We start from the raw sequence: 15,555 nt of genomic DNA on the forward strand, positions 1-15,555 counted from the left end.
AATTATTGTAATTATGTATAATGAATGACTATTAATAATTTAATGATAAAAGCAAAGTTTTAACATACTAATCAAAAGTCTGTTAAAAAGGACAGAAACTCAACAGTAATTCACTCATGTGACTATAAAGCCCAGAAATAGAACTGGCAATAAGCCAAGATGGACCCAGAGGCTTGAGTAATTTTACAACTGCTTGATATCTTTTTGCTCTATTCTTTTGCTCCATCTCTTAGCTCTGCTTTTCTTTTTTTCATTTCATTTCCAAAGACACTCTCACTTTGCTGCAGAAAAAGATGACGTCCCTCTAAGCTGCTGTTTTAACCTAAAAGTCTAGACAGAGTACCTGCATTGATTTCTTGACTGAGTCTCATTACTCTGGCTGTTTAATGTCAGATGCATTTCTTGACCAGATGTGTTTCACGTTCTGTAGAGTGGAGGGTGAGTTAGGTTCACCTTGCATTGCTAAGAGACAGAAACAAATTCTTCCTCACAGGAAAATTGGAAGGGAGAGTGACTGCCAGTTAGGCAAACCCTGCTCCAGGAAGTCAAGGAAAAGACACCTTTGCATGTCTTTCTTGGTTGCGCTGCCTTTATCCACATGCAAAGATACTTTGTGTGTGCATTTTAAAATTAATTTTGTGTTTGGCTCTACCAATGATACTCTTCTCTCTTTTTTTGGTGACTTGAATGAGAATTTGTTGTTGTTATATGCTGTCGAGTCGCTTGCGACTCATAGCGACCCTATGTACAACAGCCCTAAACTGTGTTCTGTCCTGTGCCAGTCGCACTGTCTCTGTCACTCCCATTCCGATTACCCTAGTCACTGAATCCATCCACCTCATAGAAGGCCTTCCCCTCCTGCGCCGTCCCTCCACCCTCCCAAGCATGACGTCCTTCTTCAAGGACTGGTCTCTCCTCACAACATGTCCAAAATATGTTAGATGGAGCCTCAGAATCCTTGCCTCCAAGGAGCCACCTGGTTTAACCTTTTCCAGGACAAATCTGTTTGTTTTCCTAGCAGTCCATGGTATTCTCAATACTCTTCTCCAGCACCACAGCTCAAAGGCATCAATTCTCCTTCTATCCTCCTTGGTCATTGTCCAACTCTCTGATGCATAACAAGTGATTGCGAAGACCATGGCCTGTATCAGATGCACCTTAGTCTCCAGAGAGACAGCATTGCTCTTCAGTACTTTGGAGAGGTCCCTGACAGCAGACTTTCCCATGGCAATGCGCCTGAGAATTTACAAAGCAAATTAGTTTTTTGTTCAACCATTCATGCGTAATTTGTTATATAAAATTAATTATAACGCTCACGGTATAACCACACTTCTCCCGTTTATTTCCTTGTGATTTCCATTTCCATTAATCCTTCTACCCTACTCCTTCCTGCCTTCTTGGCTTTATCCTTGTGCAAGTGGTGCCCTGCCTCCATGGTATTACTGTTTACCCCATTGTTGTTGTTGCTGTTTGCTGTCAAATTGGAACTGACCCATAACTGACCCTCCAGTAAATTTTCAGAGGCAATAAATCTCATGGGAGGAGATTGCCCGTGCTTCTCCTGCAGAGCATCTGGTGATTTGAACTGACTGCCTTTGCGATTGAAGTGTAGCTTCTTAACACTAAGCCACCAGACCTCCCCTTTAGGTTTTTCCATTTTTGGTGGAAAGAACTATGGGAATGAGCCTTCCAGGTTCAGAGGGTGACTAAATGATATATTTTGGGGAGTTCCACCTGTCTGTATCAGACCAGCAATCCTGGCCATTTTTATGCTGTTGAGTTTTCTTCTGGTCTGTCCAGGACCAGATTCTATGCTCTCTTAGTCAGTAGTCAGCAGTAGTAGTTGGGCAAGTCAGAAGAGTGCCCTTTTATTTTTTTTCTTCCTGTTGCTTCCCCTTTACCGACATTCCCCCTTCCTCACACCAATCCTGCTGCCATTTACTCCAAAAGCTGTGTGTTAAGAGTATCTAGAAGGGTGCTCATAATACTGGTTGCCTCCCAGGAGGAGAAAAAAAACACTTGGAAGACAAGAATGGAGAGCAGATTTTTCATTGTGCAAAGCCTTATTTCTCCTCTGCAGTGTAGTATTTTTTTCCAGGAAAAGGAAATGCTTCATTTCTTATAGAATGATAGAGTAGAAATCTCCATTACAACTACTTTTTTAAAAAAAAATTTATTTTATACTAGTTTAAATACAAAGTTGATGTAGATTGTTTTTCACACCAGACATTTCCCCTTTTTACCAATCCCTCCCTCCATCCATCAAATTGTGTGACCCTGTGTTTAAGCCCTTCCCCACTTGCATCCTTGTACACACTCTACAATCATGGTTGTTTACAATATTTGTCTTTATGAGATTGAATTAGTTCACATAGCATAATGTTCTCCAGTTCCTCCCATGTTGAGCAGTAATTTTTAAAATCATTGCTCCTGTATGCTGCATAGTATTCCATTATGTGAATGTACCATAATTTCTCAATCCATTCCATTGTGGTTGAGCATTTGGGCTGTTACCATGTTCTTATGATGGTGAATAACCCTCCTGTTGAACATTGGTGTACAAGTCTCCCATTTGTGCCTCAGTTCTCATTTTCTCAGGGTATATTCCAAGCAGTGGAATAGCTGGGTCCTATGGAATTTCTCTGTTCAGCTTTTTAAAGAAATGTCAAACTGCCTTCCAGAGTGATTATGCCATTTTACAATCCCACCAACAATGTACGAGTTCCTATTTTGCCACATCCTCCCCAACATTTATTACTTGCTGGCCTGCTAAACTTGGCCACTGCTACTAGAGTAAGATGGTATCTCCTTGTGGTTTTGATTTGCATCTCTCTTATTGCTAGTAATTTGGAGCATTTCTTCATGTGTCTGTTGGCATTCCAAAAACATTTTGAACTCTGTTTTGTCCACATTGACTTCCCATTTCTATCTTGAGTTTTGTGCTGCCAAAAACCAGTGGCTCTATAGGAGAAGGATGGGCAGTGTCTTCCCATGCAATTTACAGCCTTGGAAACCCTGGAGCATCAGTTCTGAGTTAGTTCTAACTTGACAGCAGTGAATTGAGTTGAGTTGAATACTCTTGAGTGTTTAACTTCTTAAAAGCAAAGAAAAGGCTACACTGATTTGGTGAGACCCGGGATTTTGAAAATTGAGAATAAGACTGGGCCAAGTCATTTGCCCTCTCAAATCCTCAATGTTTTCATTGTAAAATGAATGGTTATTCTCTTTTTCTTAGACCATCTCGAAGGTTTTTCCTTCCTCAGACAAATTAAATAAGGTTCCTCCTATATATATCTTGGTTTCTGGAGTTTTATACATAAGCACTCCATAATTATTACTTCTTTGGGATGAGGGAAGGAGCTCTGATGGAGTGGTTGGTTGGGAGTTCTGGTGTTGACCCAAAGGGGGCACCTTTCTGATGGCTTTGAGGAAGAAAAATGGACAGTCTCCTACTGTGTGATTTACAGCCTCCAGAAGGCTGCTGGAGATGGGGGGGGGGGTGTCAGTTATGATTTGCTTCTGCCTTAATGGCTATGAGTTTTCAGTTTAGGCAGAAGGAAGCCCTCCGAATTTCTACCACTACCTTCAGTATAGCTTTTTCATGAAATAAAGTTATTCCTACTTGAGTTTTCATTTAGTTAGAGAAGGAAGATTTTGCAAAATAACTGAGACAGACTCATTTTAGATAATCCAAACTCTGCTGCCATATAATCATGTGTGACTCATAGTGACCCTGCATTGGGTTTCCAAGGCTATAAATCTTTGTGGGAGGAGACTGCTCATTGGTGCAGTGGAGCGGCTGGTGGATTCGAAGATCTGACCTTCCATTTAGTGTAACATGCAACCAACTATATCATTAAGGGCCCCTTTTTACATAAAAGTTACTTTTTCCCTCAGTCATTTTTGATGGCCCCTGAACCAGTTTTATGCTACCAGTGCTTAACCAGAGACCACTAAATAGAATTTAACTTTCTTCTCAGTGACAAAGATTATTAAATCAGTGCTTTTGTTTTGTTCAGTGCATTAGTAGGAGGACGTTGAATTCAAAGGAGTGTATGGCAGTTAAGCTATATATTAAATGACTAGAATTCTCTTCCTTTTAGTTAGTATTTATTTGCCTTTTATAATTCTGTATCTCTCACTCTTGACTTCTCATTGTATGCCCGTCTAGTGATTGTACCCCGTTCTCTTTGGAATTTGCCACACTTAGTTTTTAGTATTTGATAAAAAAAATAATAAATTAACATGAAGGGAGGAGTTCCCCTCTGCGTAAAGTACACGTATCTTAGGATATAATTTTCTTTTTATTTGTTTTTGCTGCATGAAACAAGTAGATTTTGTTCCTCAGAATACCTTGTTTGTTACTTTTGAGTAGTATGTGAGGGAAAAGTATTTACTGTTATTCTTTCTTAAAGCAAGACAATACACCTGAGGTCTCTTCCTACTTTTTCCATTTTTCTGCTTGTCAGTGTTTCATAATGAGCTGACCCTAACTGAGCCCCCTTTTCCAGGCAGATAAAGCGTCACTGTGCGGAGCCCTTTACAGAATATTGGACCTGCGTTGATTATACCGGCCTGCAGTTACTTCGTCACTGTCGGAAACAGCAGGCGAAGTTTGATGAGTGTGTGCTGGACAAATTGGGCTGGGTGCGCCCTGACCTGGGAGAGCTGTCAAAGGTAAAAGCAGCAGTTTGTGGTTGTGGTGGTCTTATTCTGACTAAAGGCTGCATAAATGCTGGGGTAGGTTAGAAAGTCTTGGAGAGTACAGATAGGATGTGAGAAACTCAAATTTATCAGACAAATTAGCAAGTGATTATACACAATTTAAAAGGGATTGATAGAAATAGTCCTTTAAATAGATCTTATAGTTTATGATTTGTTATTTATTAATTAGCTAATTAAAGAACAGAGGCAAGTAAAGATGGATAAACAGGATGTTAGGGGATGCTTTCAGTTGAAAACATAACTGAGATAATTGTGGAATTTAGTGGTGAATAGGCTCTAGGAGGATTATGTTAGCTCTCTATAGGACATATTGTTGTTATGTGCCGTCAAGTAGGAACTGAGTCACAGTTGATCCTCCAGCAAATTTTCAGAGGCTGTAAATCAGATGAGAGGAAATTGTCCATCTTTTTCCCACAAAGCAGCTGGTGGATTTGAACATCCTGCCTTTGGATTAGCAGTGCAGCTTCTTACCAGTAAGCCTCCGGAGCTCCCTATAGTACATACCAAAGATATATACATATTTAAAACATAATTGCCTATAGTATTAAGAATGTAGTTTCCTGCTTTGTCTTATAAATATCCTACCTCAGTTGTGATAACACAGAAGTTGAAACATCAGAGCTAGAAACCTGAGTGATTTTATGTATCACCTCACTTTTTATTCACTCAACAGAGTCATCACTTCCTATGATTAACATCTTCTAGTGTATTCTTCAGTGCTGTTATCTTCTTTTTAAATAGATTCTTAACATAGGCTTTGTGAACTCCCTAGAAGGAAGGGGTGACTCAATTTGAGTGTTAGAAGGCAGTGCATTCTTTGAAATTGAAGGATTTAAGATGTGATTACATTTCACTACAGGAATGATCTATGTAGAAAAGAAGTCTTATGTCTCTTTCTTTTTAAAGAGATTTTCTGGAGTTCCCTGTTTCTTATAAGATAAAACATCTTTTCCTTATTATATCATACAAGAGGCTTTCTGATCTGACCAGGTTTTGAAAGGGGGCCTATAGGTTTGTTGAAGCCACCAAATTGCTGTGAGAGCTTGAGCAAATTGCTTAATATTTTCCATCCTACTGCATCTACGAGATGGAGCTAATACTCCTTATTTTCTTTGAGGATCAAGTAAGTGAACCTGTGTGAACATATTGTCTGACACGTGGATGCACGCCTCTGTGTATAACATCTATAGATAATTAAGTAATAGGTAGAATAGTGGTTTAGCGATTTTTGGTTTTGTATCTGGAATGATTATATTCTCTTTGTTGTAGTGTACCATCAAGTTGGAATCAACACATAGCTGACCCTCCTGTAGCTTTTTAGAGGCAGTTAGTTGCACAGGAAACATTACCCATACTTTTCCCACAGAGTGGCTGGTGGCATCAAACCACATGCCTTTGGGATTGCAGCACAGCTTCTTGCCACTAGGCCATCAGCTCCCTTTCTTCCTTTTGGATATCTTCTTTTGCTGAACTGAACAAATTCATGATTCTGAGTTATAATGTGGCAGGTTTTACACATTTAACAAAGAAAACAACTGAATTGTAGTTGACTCAGTGGCACCTAACAACAACCCATTATCCTGGCATCTTGACAACAGTATTAAAAATAGCTTTTGGGACACCTCCTATACCTCAGGTACTATGTACACTCTGTTCTCTTTCATCCTAGTGCACCTGCTGATAGCCCATTTTACAGAAGTAGAAAGTTAAGTAAACTCTCTAAGACCATTTCCTTAGTAAACAGTTTAAATATATACTTTTAGGGGGATTATATAATAGAGGCAGTTGTTTTATTATTCTTTCATATTATAAAAATACTCTCTGTGAAATATTCAGAAAAGTATATAGAAAAACTAAAGATCAGTTTTGGCTAATCACCCAAAAGTAATTACCAGTAGTATTTGTGTTCACATTTTTCCTCACCTTTTATGTCCACACTAATTTATCTGTTAATGAAGTCCTTTTTTTAAAAAAAAGAAGTTAATGCTGGTTTGCATATAAAACTCATGTACATTGTGTTTCACACATTACTTCATTCACACTGTTTCATACAATCATTTCCATACATTGTGGGGTTTTATTTTTCTTTTTTCCTTGGTTTGCTTACAAAGTTCATATACATTGTATTTCACACTGTTTTTCATTCACATTATGTTTTAAAAATAATTCACATGTGTTATGTTTTATAAAATTAATCACCATTTGACCTTGCCCATCATTACCCTGTCTTTCAGCTGGATCCTTCCCATTTCCTTCATCCCCTCCCTCCACCCACCAAACTGTGCAACCCTGTGATTTCATCCCTACCCATCTTCACCTCTCCACGCCCACCCCTGCCCCCCTTGAGCTCCCATGCATGTTTTACTAGTTATCTTTCCTCCTATTTTTACAATAATGTTCTTATGCAATATTTGTTAAAGAGGTCCTTTTATTTAAGTGTATTTAAGAAACAGTTTTCTAGATGTATTTCATTAATACTGTGAATTTCTTAAAGGAGATTCAAATACCAGCTGGAGGCATTTTTAATTACTCTGTCAAGAAATAGGAACCATTAAAGATCTCCTAATTAATGACACTAGTAAATGCCATTATTATCTTCTTTTTGTTTATCATTGATTTTATTAATACAGCACTTGTCTGTCATTCTACTGTACTGAGGTAACTTAAGGGGTTGCTGTGATGCTAAAAGCTCTGCTTCCAGTGTGTCAAATGCCGGAAGTGACACCTATTATTGACAGGTCTCAGTGGAGCTCCCAGATTAAGACAGACTAGGAAGCAGGATTGGCTATCCACTTCTTAATTAGCAGGCTTCTGAAAATCCTATGAATAATAGAGGAACACAGACAGTTACAGTATTAGAGGAAGAGCCCAGAAGAGAAGTTAATAAAAATAAGGAAAAATAGCTGCAGATATCCTATAATAGTAGCAATGTGGAATGTATGAAGTAGGAAACTAGAAGTTGTGAAAAAAGAAATGGAGTGCATGAACATTGAGACTGGCATTGAACACTTTGTATCAGATAATCACATGGAACACTGTGCTGGGAATGAGAAACAGTAAGAATTATGTTGCATTCATAGTTAAAAAGACAATTTCAAGCTCTATTCTGAAGTACAAAGTTCTGAGTGATAGAGTGATAAAGTTCTCCGTACACACAGAGAAGACCTGTTAATACTCACCAACAGCTAAAGCCAAAGAGGATAAAACTGAAGATTTTAACCAAATGTTGCAGTCCATAATTGACCAATCAAAATTAGGTAATGGTGATAGGTGACTGGAGTGCAAAAGTTGGAAACACTGAGGAAGGAATGGTAGACTGAAAGTATGGACTGGTGACAGGAAAGAAGTCGGAAATCAAATCGTCAAATTTTGTACGCTCAATGATTTATTGATGGCAAATACCCTTTAAAAAACACAAATGGTGACTTTACACACACTGGGTAACTGCATAGGAATCAGATTGACCACATCTTTGGTAGGAGTCACTGGAGAGGATCCATATCAGCAGGCAAAACTGGGCCAGGTGCTGAATGTGGCAAAGATCATCAGTTGCTCATGTGCAAGTTCAAATGGAAGCTGAAAAAAGGAAAACAAGTCCATGAGAACAAAAATATGATCTTGAATCTATTTTAATTCTACCTGAATTTCAAAATTATCTTAATAGCTTTGAAGCATTGAACACCAATGATGGAAGATCAGATGAGTTGTGGATGACATCAAGGAAATTATTCATGAAGAGAGAGAAAGATCATTAAAAAAACAGAGGAGCTGAGGGTCCAGGGTTCATGTGCCTGTTTGGGTGCAAAAAAAAAAAAAAAAGAAAGAAAACACCAAAGTGGATGTCAGGAGAGATTCTGAAAATTGCACTACAGCATTGAGAAACCAAAAAGGAAGAGATGCTGAAGTAAAAGAGCTGGACAGAAGATTTCAAAGGGCAGCTTGAGAAGACAAAGCAAAGTATTATAATGGAATGTGCTAAAGAGTTGAAACTGGAGAATAAAAAAGGAAGTCTCTTGGCATTTCTCAAGCTGAAAGAACGAAAAAGTCTTGAGTTGCAATACTGATAGAATGGAGCTAATACATAGAACCACTACACAAAAGAGTATTGGGGGGTGGGGAGGAATATTGGCCAGCACTGAAATATTTCAGGAAGTACTATCAGATCAAGAGCCAGTGATAATGAAGGAAGATGTTCAAGCTACTTGGAAGATATTGGCAAAAAATAAGGCTCCAGGAATCAATGTGATTCGAATTAACATGTTTCAGCTAACAGTTGCAGCCCTGGACGTGCTTACCAGTCTGTGCCAGGAAGTTTGGAGGACAGCTGCCTGATCGACTGACTGGAAAAGATCGTATTTGCTCTCATTCCCAAGAAAGGTGATCCACATGCAAGTGAAATAACTGTTAAAAATCCAATTGTGGCTAACTTTGAGAAGAGTGGGAATCCCAGAACACTTAATTGTGCTCATGTGAAATCCAGAAGCTATTGGACTAATAGAGCAAGGAAACACTACATGGTTTAAAAAGAAGAAAAATGTGTGTTAGGGTTGTATCCTCTCTCCATACCTATTCAGTCTTTATGCAGAACAAATCATTCAAGAACGTGGACTCTATGAAGAAGAATGTAGCATCAGGACAGGAGGAAGACTCCTCAACAACCTGTGTTATACAGAGGGCACAGCCTTGCTTCCTGAACGTGAGGAGGCCCTAAGGTGCTTGCTGCAGATCAAAGACTACACCTTTCAGTATGGATTATATCTCCACAACAAGAAACAAAAATTCTCACCATTGGACCAATAGGCAACATCATAATAGATGGAGAAGAGATTGAAACTATCAATGACTTCATCTTACTTGGCTCCATAGTCAACACCCATGGTACCAACAGTCAGGAGATCAGGAGACATACAGCATTGGAAAAGTCTGCAGTTAGGAACCTCTCCACATTACTGAGGATCAGTAATAGCATTTTGAAGATTAAGGTGCACCTGATTCAGGCTATGGTCTTTTAAATCACTTGGTGTGTATCTGACCACCTTGTGGAATGACATAAGGTAAGCTTTTGTAAATGTTTATGCAAGCATTTGATGAATCTTGATCAAGCTTTAAACTAGAGTAGTAGTTTGGGAAGAATCCCTAGTAGTACAGTAAATTGAGCATTGGACTTCTAACTGAAATATTGTTTTTGTATGCTGTCGAGGCAGAGTCCACCCATAGTTGACCCTTTAGTGGTTTTCAGAGGCAGTAAATCACACAGGAGGAAATTTCCCATTCTTATCCTATGGTGTAGTTTTTTTTAATTCGAACTGCATGCATTTTTTTAAAAAAAAGTTTTAATTTTGTGTATGTCAAATTGGTACAGGAGGAGTTTGCCCTTCCGTCTCCAGCAGAGCATATGGTGGATTCAAACCACTCACCTTTGGGGTTGCAGTACAGCCTTGGATGCCTTTTGGGTTGCAATTTGATTCAAATCCACCAGCCACTCTGCAAGAGAAAAGTGAAACACTCTGTTTCTATAAAAGATTCATAATCATGGAAGCTGTATAAGGCATTTCTACCCCAATCAGTGGAATAGCTGTGAATTGAAACTGACTTAGTAGCCATGGGTTTTGTTTCTAGTAGCAGGGGCAGCAGAAGCAGAGAGGAAACATTGAAAGCACATTGCTTGTCACAGGCTTCACCACCTGAACTTTAACTTTACTCATTTCTTCTTGACTCACCACAGGTCACCAAAGTGAAAACAGATCGACCTTTGCCTGAGAATCCCTATCACTCAAGACCAAGACCAGAACCCAACCCTGAGATAGAAGGAGACCTGAAGCCTGCCAAGCACGGCAGCCGCTTTTTTTTCTGGACCGTGTGAAGATGGGTCACTGGCCCTTGCTCAGTCACGCGCCCAGACAACAACTGATGAGAACGCTGGTGCAGTTTGCATTGTCCGATAGTGTGTGCTTTCCGGGATCACACACAGAAAAGTTAATTTATGTGACTTGGCAGTTATTCTATACCATTTCCTGGCCATTAAAAATTTTAAAGGAAACAGTTGTATTTTATTATGTTTTATGTAACCTTTTGACCTCTAAAGATGACTTCCCCTTGCTTTTTCTTGTGATCCTGCCTGTTCCTCTCTCTGCTTTAGGACGACCTTCACCCTTGTGACAGGGAGCTACACTGGATGAGGGAGGAACGACTGTGTAAAAGGAAAGGCTTTGTTACCCGGCACAGCTCTTCATGGCCAGTCTGTTTCACACATTTGTAGTCCTCTCTTTCTTCGCATTCATCTCAGACAAATAGATTCCCCCAAAGATCATACAAAGGAATAGAAAGGGAAAAAATGTGTGAGCCTTATGACTCAGGGCATGGGAGGGGCCTCCTGGCTGGGTTTTACTCAGTTTTGCTCTGAGTTTCTTAAAGAACCAAACTTCCACCACTTCCCCTAGATAGCCCATCCTCAAGCATTATAACCCAGATGTTTTTCCTGATAGTCCAGGGAGGTGGAGGCTGAGCTCCCAACCTCAAAGCCAGGAAGTCGGAGGTCTGAGTGTCAATTCCAATCTTGGGTGTGTTCCTTAACCTCTTGCAAGGGGTTGAATTTAAGGACAAAGTAAATAAAGGGAGAATGCTTATCTACCTCCCGGGCAGGTTAAAGCCTCAAGTGTTTATAAAACTCCTTGGTTCAAAGCACTATTATGTCTTTTTTTTTTCCCAATCTACTCAGTTCCTTATTCACTACTAGGCTATTTCCTCCATGTGTGACAGTGACTTTACACCTTCTAGATGTGGCCTAAATCCCATAAGACCCTGCATAAGTCATTTCCCTGAGCCTTGATTTCTCATTTACAGAGCTCTGGAAAAGGAGAATAGTTGGATAAGTCTTTCTAAACCTTTTGCTGTTAAGTCAGTTCACACACAGTAGTAGCCATAAAGAATGGAGTAAACCTGAAGCAAAGGGATAATTGTCCAGCAAAGTGAGTTTGAACCATTGGCCTTAAGGTTAGCAGCCACCTTAAAGCTAGCAGCCAAGTGTTTAAACCACTATACCCTCAAGGGCTTCATAGATTTTTCTAGACTAAATCGAATGCCCTTGAGTTGATTCTCTTGGTAGAATCATCCTCCATTGGCTTCCCAAGGCTGTAAGTCTTTATGAGAGGAAACAGCCTGTCTTTCTCCAAATGAGTGAGTGATGGATTTGAACTGATGACCTTTTGGTTAGCAGCCCAACACTTTATGCACTAGGTCACCAGGATTGTTCTGTTGTGTACTAAGTTGGCACTGACCCATAGCTGACTTCCCAGCAGGTTTTCAGAGGCAGTAAATGGTATGAGAGGAAATTGCCCATCTTTCTCCCACAGAGTAGCTTTTGGATTAGAACTGCATACCTTTGCGTTGGAAGCTCAGTTTCTTACCACTAAGCCACCAGGACTGAGTTAGTCTTCCAAAAGCCGTTTTAGTTCTACCATCCTGGAATTCTCTTGAGTAGATCGCTGAGGCATTCATTAGATGAGACACAAGATGTCCAAAGTGTTCCCACTGCTGTTAAAGAGCTTGGCATGATCCAATCCATCTCTAAACCTCACCTTTTCTGACCACATGGTTGAAAGTATTTTTGATGAGTCTCATCATGAGATTGTGAGAACTCTACAAGGCTCAGATCTATTGTTCAGGGTTGCTATGAGTTGTAGTCGACTCAATGGCACTTAACAGACATCCCTCACCAGTACTGCAGAAGTTCCTTGTCAGGGAGCTCTGGTAGCCTAGGAGCAAGAAGCTGCAATCCCGAAGGAGTGCAGTTCGAATCTACCAGATGTTCTGCTGGAGGTGGGACAGTCTTATGTGCCAGTCGGATCTGCTTTGATGGTGATGGTTGTTGATTACCATCAAATCAAGTGCAATTCAGCGACAACAAGGAAAAAAAAGTTCCTTGTCAGTCTCCTTTGCCTCAAATTTTCCAATTTAATGTAGAAAAGTATTGTGTTCTTGTGTTTTTTTAAATAGCTGAGACAATTATTAATTAACCTCTTTGTTCCAAGTAGTTGGAAGGTTCCAGTGGTAGGTAAGTTACAATCAGGGTGCTGAAGATTTGACATTTATAAGATCCCTCACCTGAAGTGCTTGTTGTAGAGGGTCAAGAACTACAGGCTTCATATGTATTGAAGCTCAATATCAAGAAAACAGATTCTCACCACTGGGCCAATTGGCAGCATCAGGATGGATGGTGAAGAGATTGAGATTGTAAACAGCTTTAATTTGCTTATCTCCACAATCAACACCCTTGGCACCAGCAGCCAGGAAATGAAAAGACATACTGGGTTGGGAAAGTCTGCTGTCTGAGACCTGTCCAGAGTACTGAAGAGCAGTAATGTCAGTCTGGAGACTAAGGTGTACCTGATACAGGTCATGGTCTTTGCAATCACTTGTTCTGCATCAGAGAGCTGGACAATGACTAGGGAGGATAGAAGGAGAATTGATGCCTTTAAGCTGTGGTGTTGGAGAAGAATATGGACTGTTAAGGAACAGATTCATCCTGGAGAGAGTTAAACTGCTTCTTGGAGGCAAGGATTCTAAAGGTTTGTCTGACCTAATTTGAACATGTTGCAGGGAGGAGAGGGACATCATGCTTGAAAGGGTGGAGGAACAGCACAGGAGAGGAAGATTCTCGAGATGGATTGATTCAGGGACTGGGGTAATGGGGTTAGGTGTGTTGGAGACAATAAGATTGGCACAGGGTAAGCAGGATTTAGGACTGTTGTACATAGGGTCGCTAAGAGACACAGGCGACTCAGCACATAACAAGATGCCTCACACAGTCAAAAGCCTTTTCATAGTGAAAGACATTCCTCTGGTACTTTCAGCCAAGCAACATTAGCTATAATACCCATAATACCACGACTGCTTCTAAATCCAGCCTGCACATCTGGCAATTCTCTGTTGATATGCTGTTCCAGTCGTTTTTGGATAATTTTCAGTAGAATCTTGCTTGCATGTGGTATTAATGATATTGTTTGATAATTTCTTCACTCTCTCAGGTCACCTTTGTTTGGAATGGGAACAAATAGTATCTCTTCCAGTCAGTTGGCCAAGTGGTTGTCCTCTGAAGCTCTGTTGGATACTTTAGGCATGTTGCAAGGAAGGACCAGTTTTTGGAGAGGGACATCCTGCTTGGAAGCGTGGAGGGACAGTGCAGCAGGGGAAGACCCTGGATGAGATGGATTGACTCAGTGACTGGAGTAATGGGGGTAGGTGTGTCGGAGACAGGTTTGTTCAGGATAGAACAGGGTTGAGAGCTGTTGTGCATAGTATTGCTATGAGTTGCAAGGGACTCGACAGCACATAAGAAGATGACTTAAGCTACATTGCTTCCTAGATTCATTCTGAAAAGAAAATTGGAACTTAATGTAAATAAATATTCCTTGAAGACTGCTTTGTGCTGAGTGCTCAGAGCCCTTTGAAGAAGATAGTATATGTCATGTTTATTTTACAAAAGAAAACACAGTTAAGGATAGATTTAAATGACCCGCTCACTGTATGGATGGTCCAGTGTGCAGAGGAACTGTCTTGTTTCCAGAGGCCACGCTCTTGTCCTTCACTGTATGGTCTTCAGTGTTCTCAGCACCCTGGAATCACCTCCTTCCCTCCCTCTCACTGCCAAAGGAGTGGAATCAAGGCTGTCAATCTTAATGGGAGGCCACTGCTCATCTTCCGCCTACTCCTGCAGAATTACTGGCAGATTCAAACCACCAAAGACTCTAAGCCTCCCCCCCCCACCGATACATTGTTTGTTTTTTTTATGAATTTTAATGAAAGTTTACAGACTTAGGGTTTCCATTCATTCATTGTTGCACTTTTGCCAATTCACTCTGCTCTTTGAAAAGCAAAAGAAAAATTATTTCATTGTTATACAATCCCTCCCCCCAAGTCCACTCCACTGTGCAGACTTCATTCTGGACTCCTGTCACGACAATAATATCTAATCATATATCCCTTTTAAACAGTTCTCTCCCTCATCTGTTGCAATGCAGTATACATTATTTATCCCCTCTGTCTCATTCTTCCTTCAACCCTGATGTCACACCCATTTTACAACAGTGGCACTATGCAACATTTGTCCTTTTGTGACAGAGGTATTTCACTCAACATAATGTCCTCTAGGGTCACCCATTTTGTATAATATTTCATTAATTCCTTGTTTTTCCAATGCTCCATAGTATTCTATTGTGTGACTATACCAGAGCTTCTCTATCCATTTATTTGTTGATGGGCACTTGGGTTGTTTCCAACACTTTGCTATTGTGAACAAATCCATAATAAATATGGGTGTGCATATATCTGCTTCGGTGGCGGTTATGGTTTCTTTAGGGTGTTTTTCCAGTAGTGGAATTGCTGGGTCAAATGGTATTTCTATTTGCAACTTTTTGAGAAAGCACCATATAGCCTTCCATAGTGGTTGCACCATTTTACACTCCCACCAACAGTGAATAAGGGTTCTAGTTTCTCCACGACACACTGTAGACTATTTCACCAGAGCTCTTGAAATCATCTAGAGATCTTTACAATCTGATGTCAGAATCCTACCCCTAGGATTCTGATTTAACTAGTCTGGAGTGTCATCTGGTCACAGAGTTTCTGAAAGCTCTTCAGGCTATTCTAATCGCAAAGGTTTGTTATGTATCCTCTAGCTGGAACTGTCTCCCTCAAGTGGGTTTTCAGAGCCAGTAAATGACACGGGAGATTGTCCATCTTTTTCCTGAGGAGCAGCTGGAAGATTCAAACTGCCCATTTTTGGGTTTGCAAATGCATCTCCTAACACGCTAGGCCAGCAGAGTTCCCAGA

At 40.2% G+C, this 15,555-nt stretch overlaps 1 protein-coding gene across 1 annotated transcript in view; it reads left to right on the top strand.

Moving 5' to 3' along the window:
- NDUFA8 (NADH dehydrogenase (ubiquinone) 1 alpha subcomplex, 8, 19kDa) overlaps positions 1 to 10,765 on the top strand; it is a 28,408-nt gene extending 17,643 nt beyond the window's left edge. The window contains exons 3-4 of the mRNA XM_006890684.1: positions 4,512 to 4,677; positions 10,451 to 10,765. Of these exons, the coding sequence (XP_006890746.1) occupies positions 4,512 to 4,677; positions 10,451 to 10,588 (304 nt within the window). The 3' untranslated portion in view covers positions 10,589 to 10,765. The remainder of the gene's footprint in view (positions 1 to 4,511; positions 4,678 to 10,450) is intronic.
- Positions 10,766 to 15,555: the final 4,790 nt, after the last annotated feature.

This window comes from Elephantulus edwardii, unplaced genomic scaffold, assembly GCF_000299155.1.
Source record: "Elephantulus edwardii isolate Elephantulus edwardi_28Jun2011 unplaced genomic scaffold, EleEdw1.0 scaffold00092, whole genome shotgun sequence".
NCBI classification, from domain to species: Eukaryota; Metazoa; Chordata; class Mammalia; order Macroscelidea; family Macroscelididae; genus Elephantulus; species Elephantulus edwardii.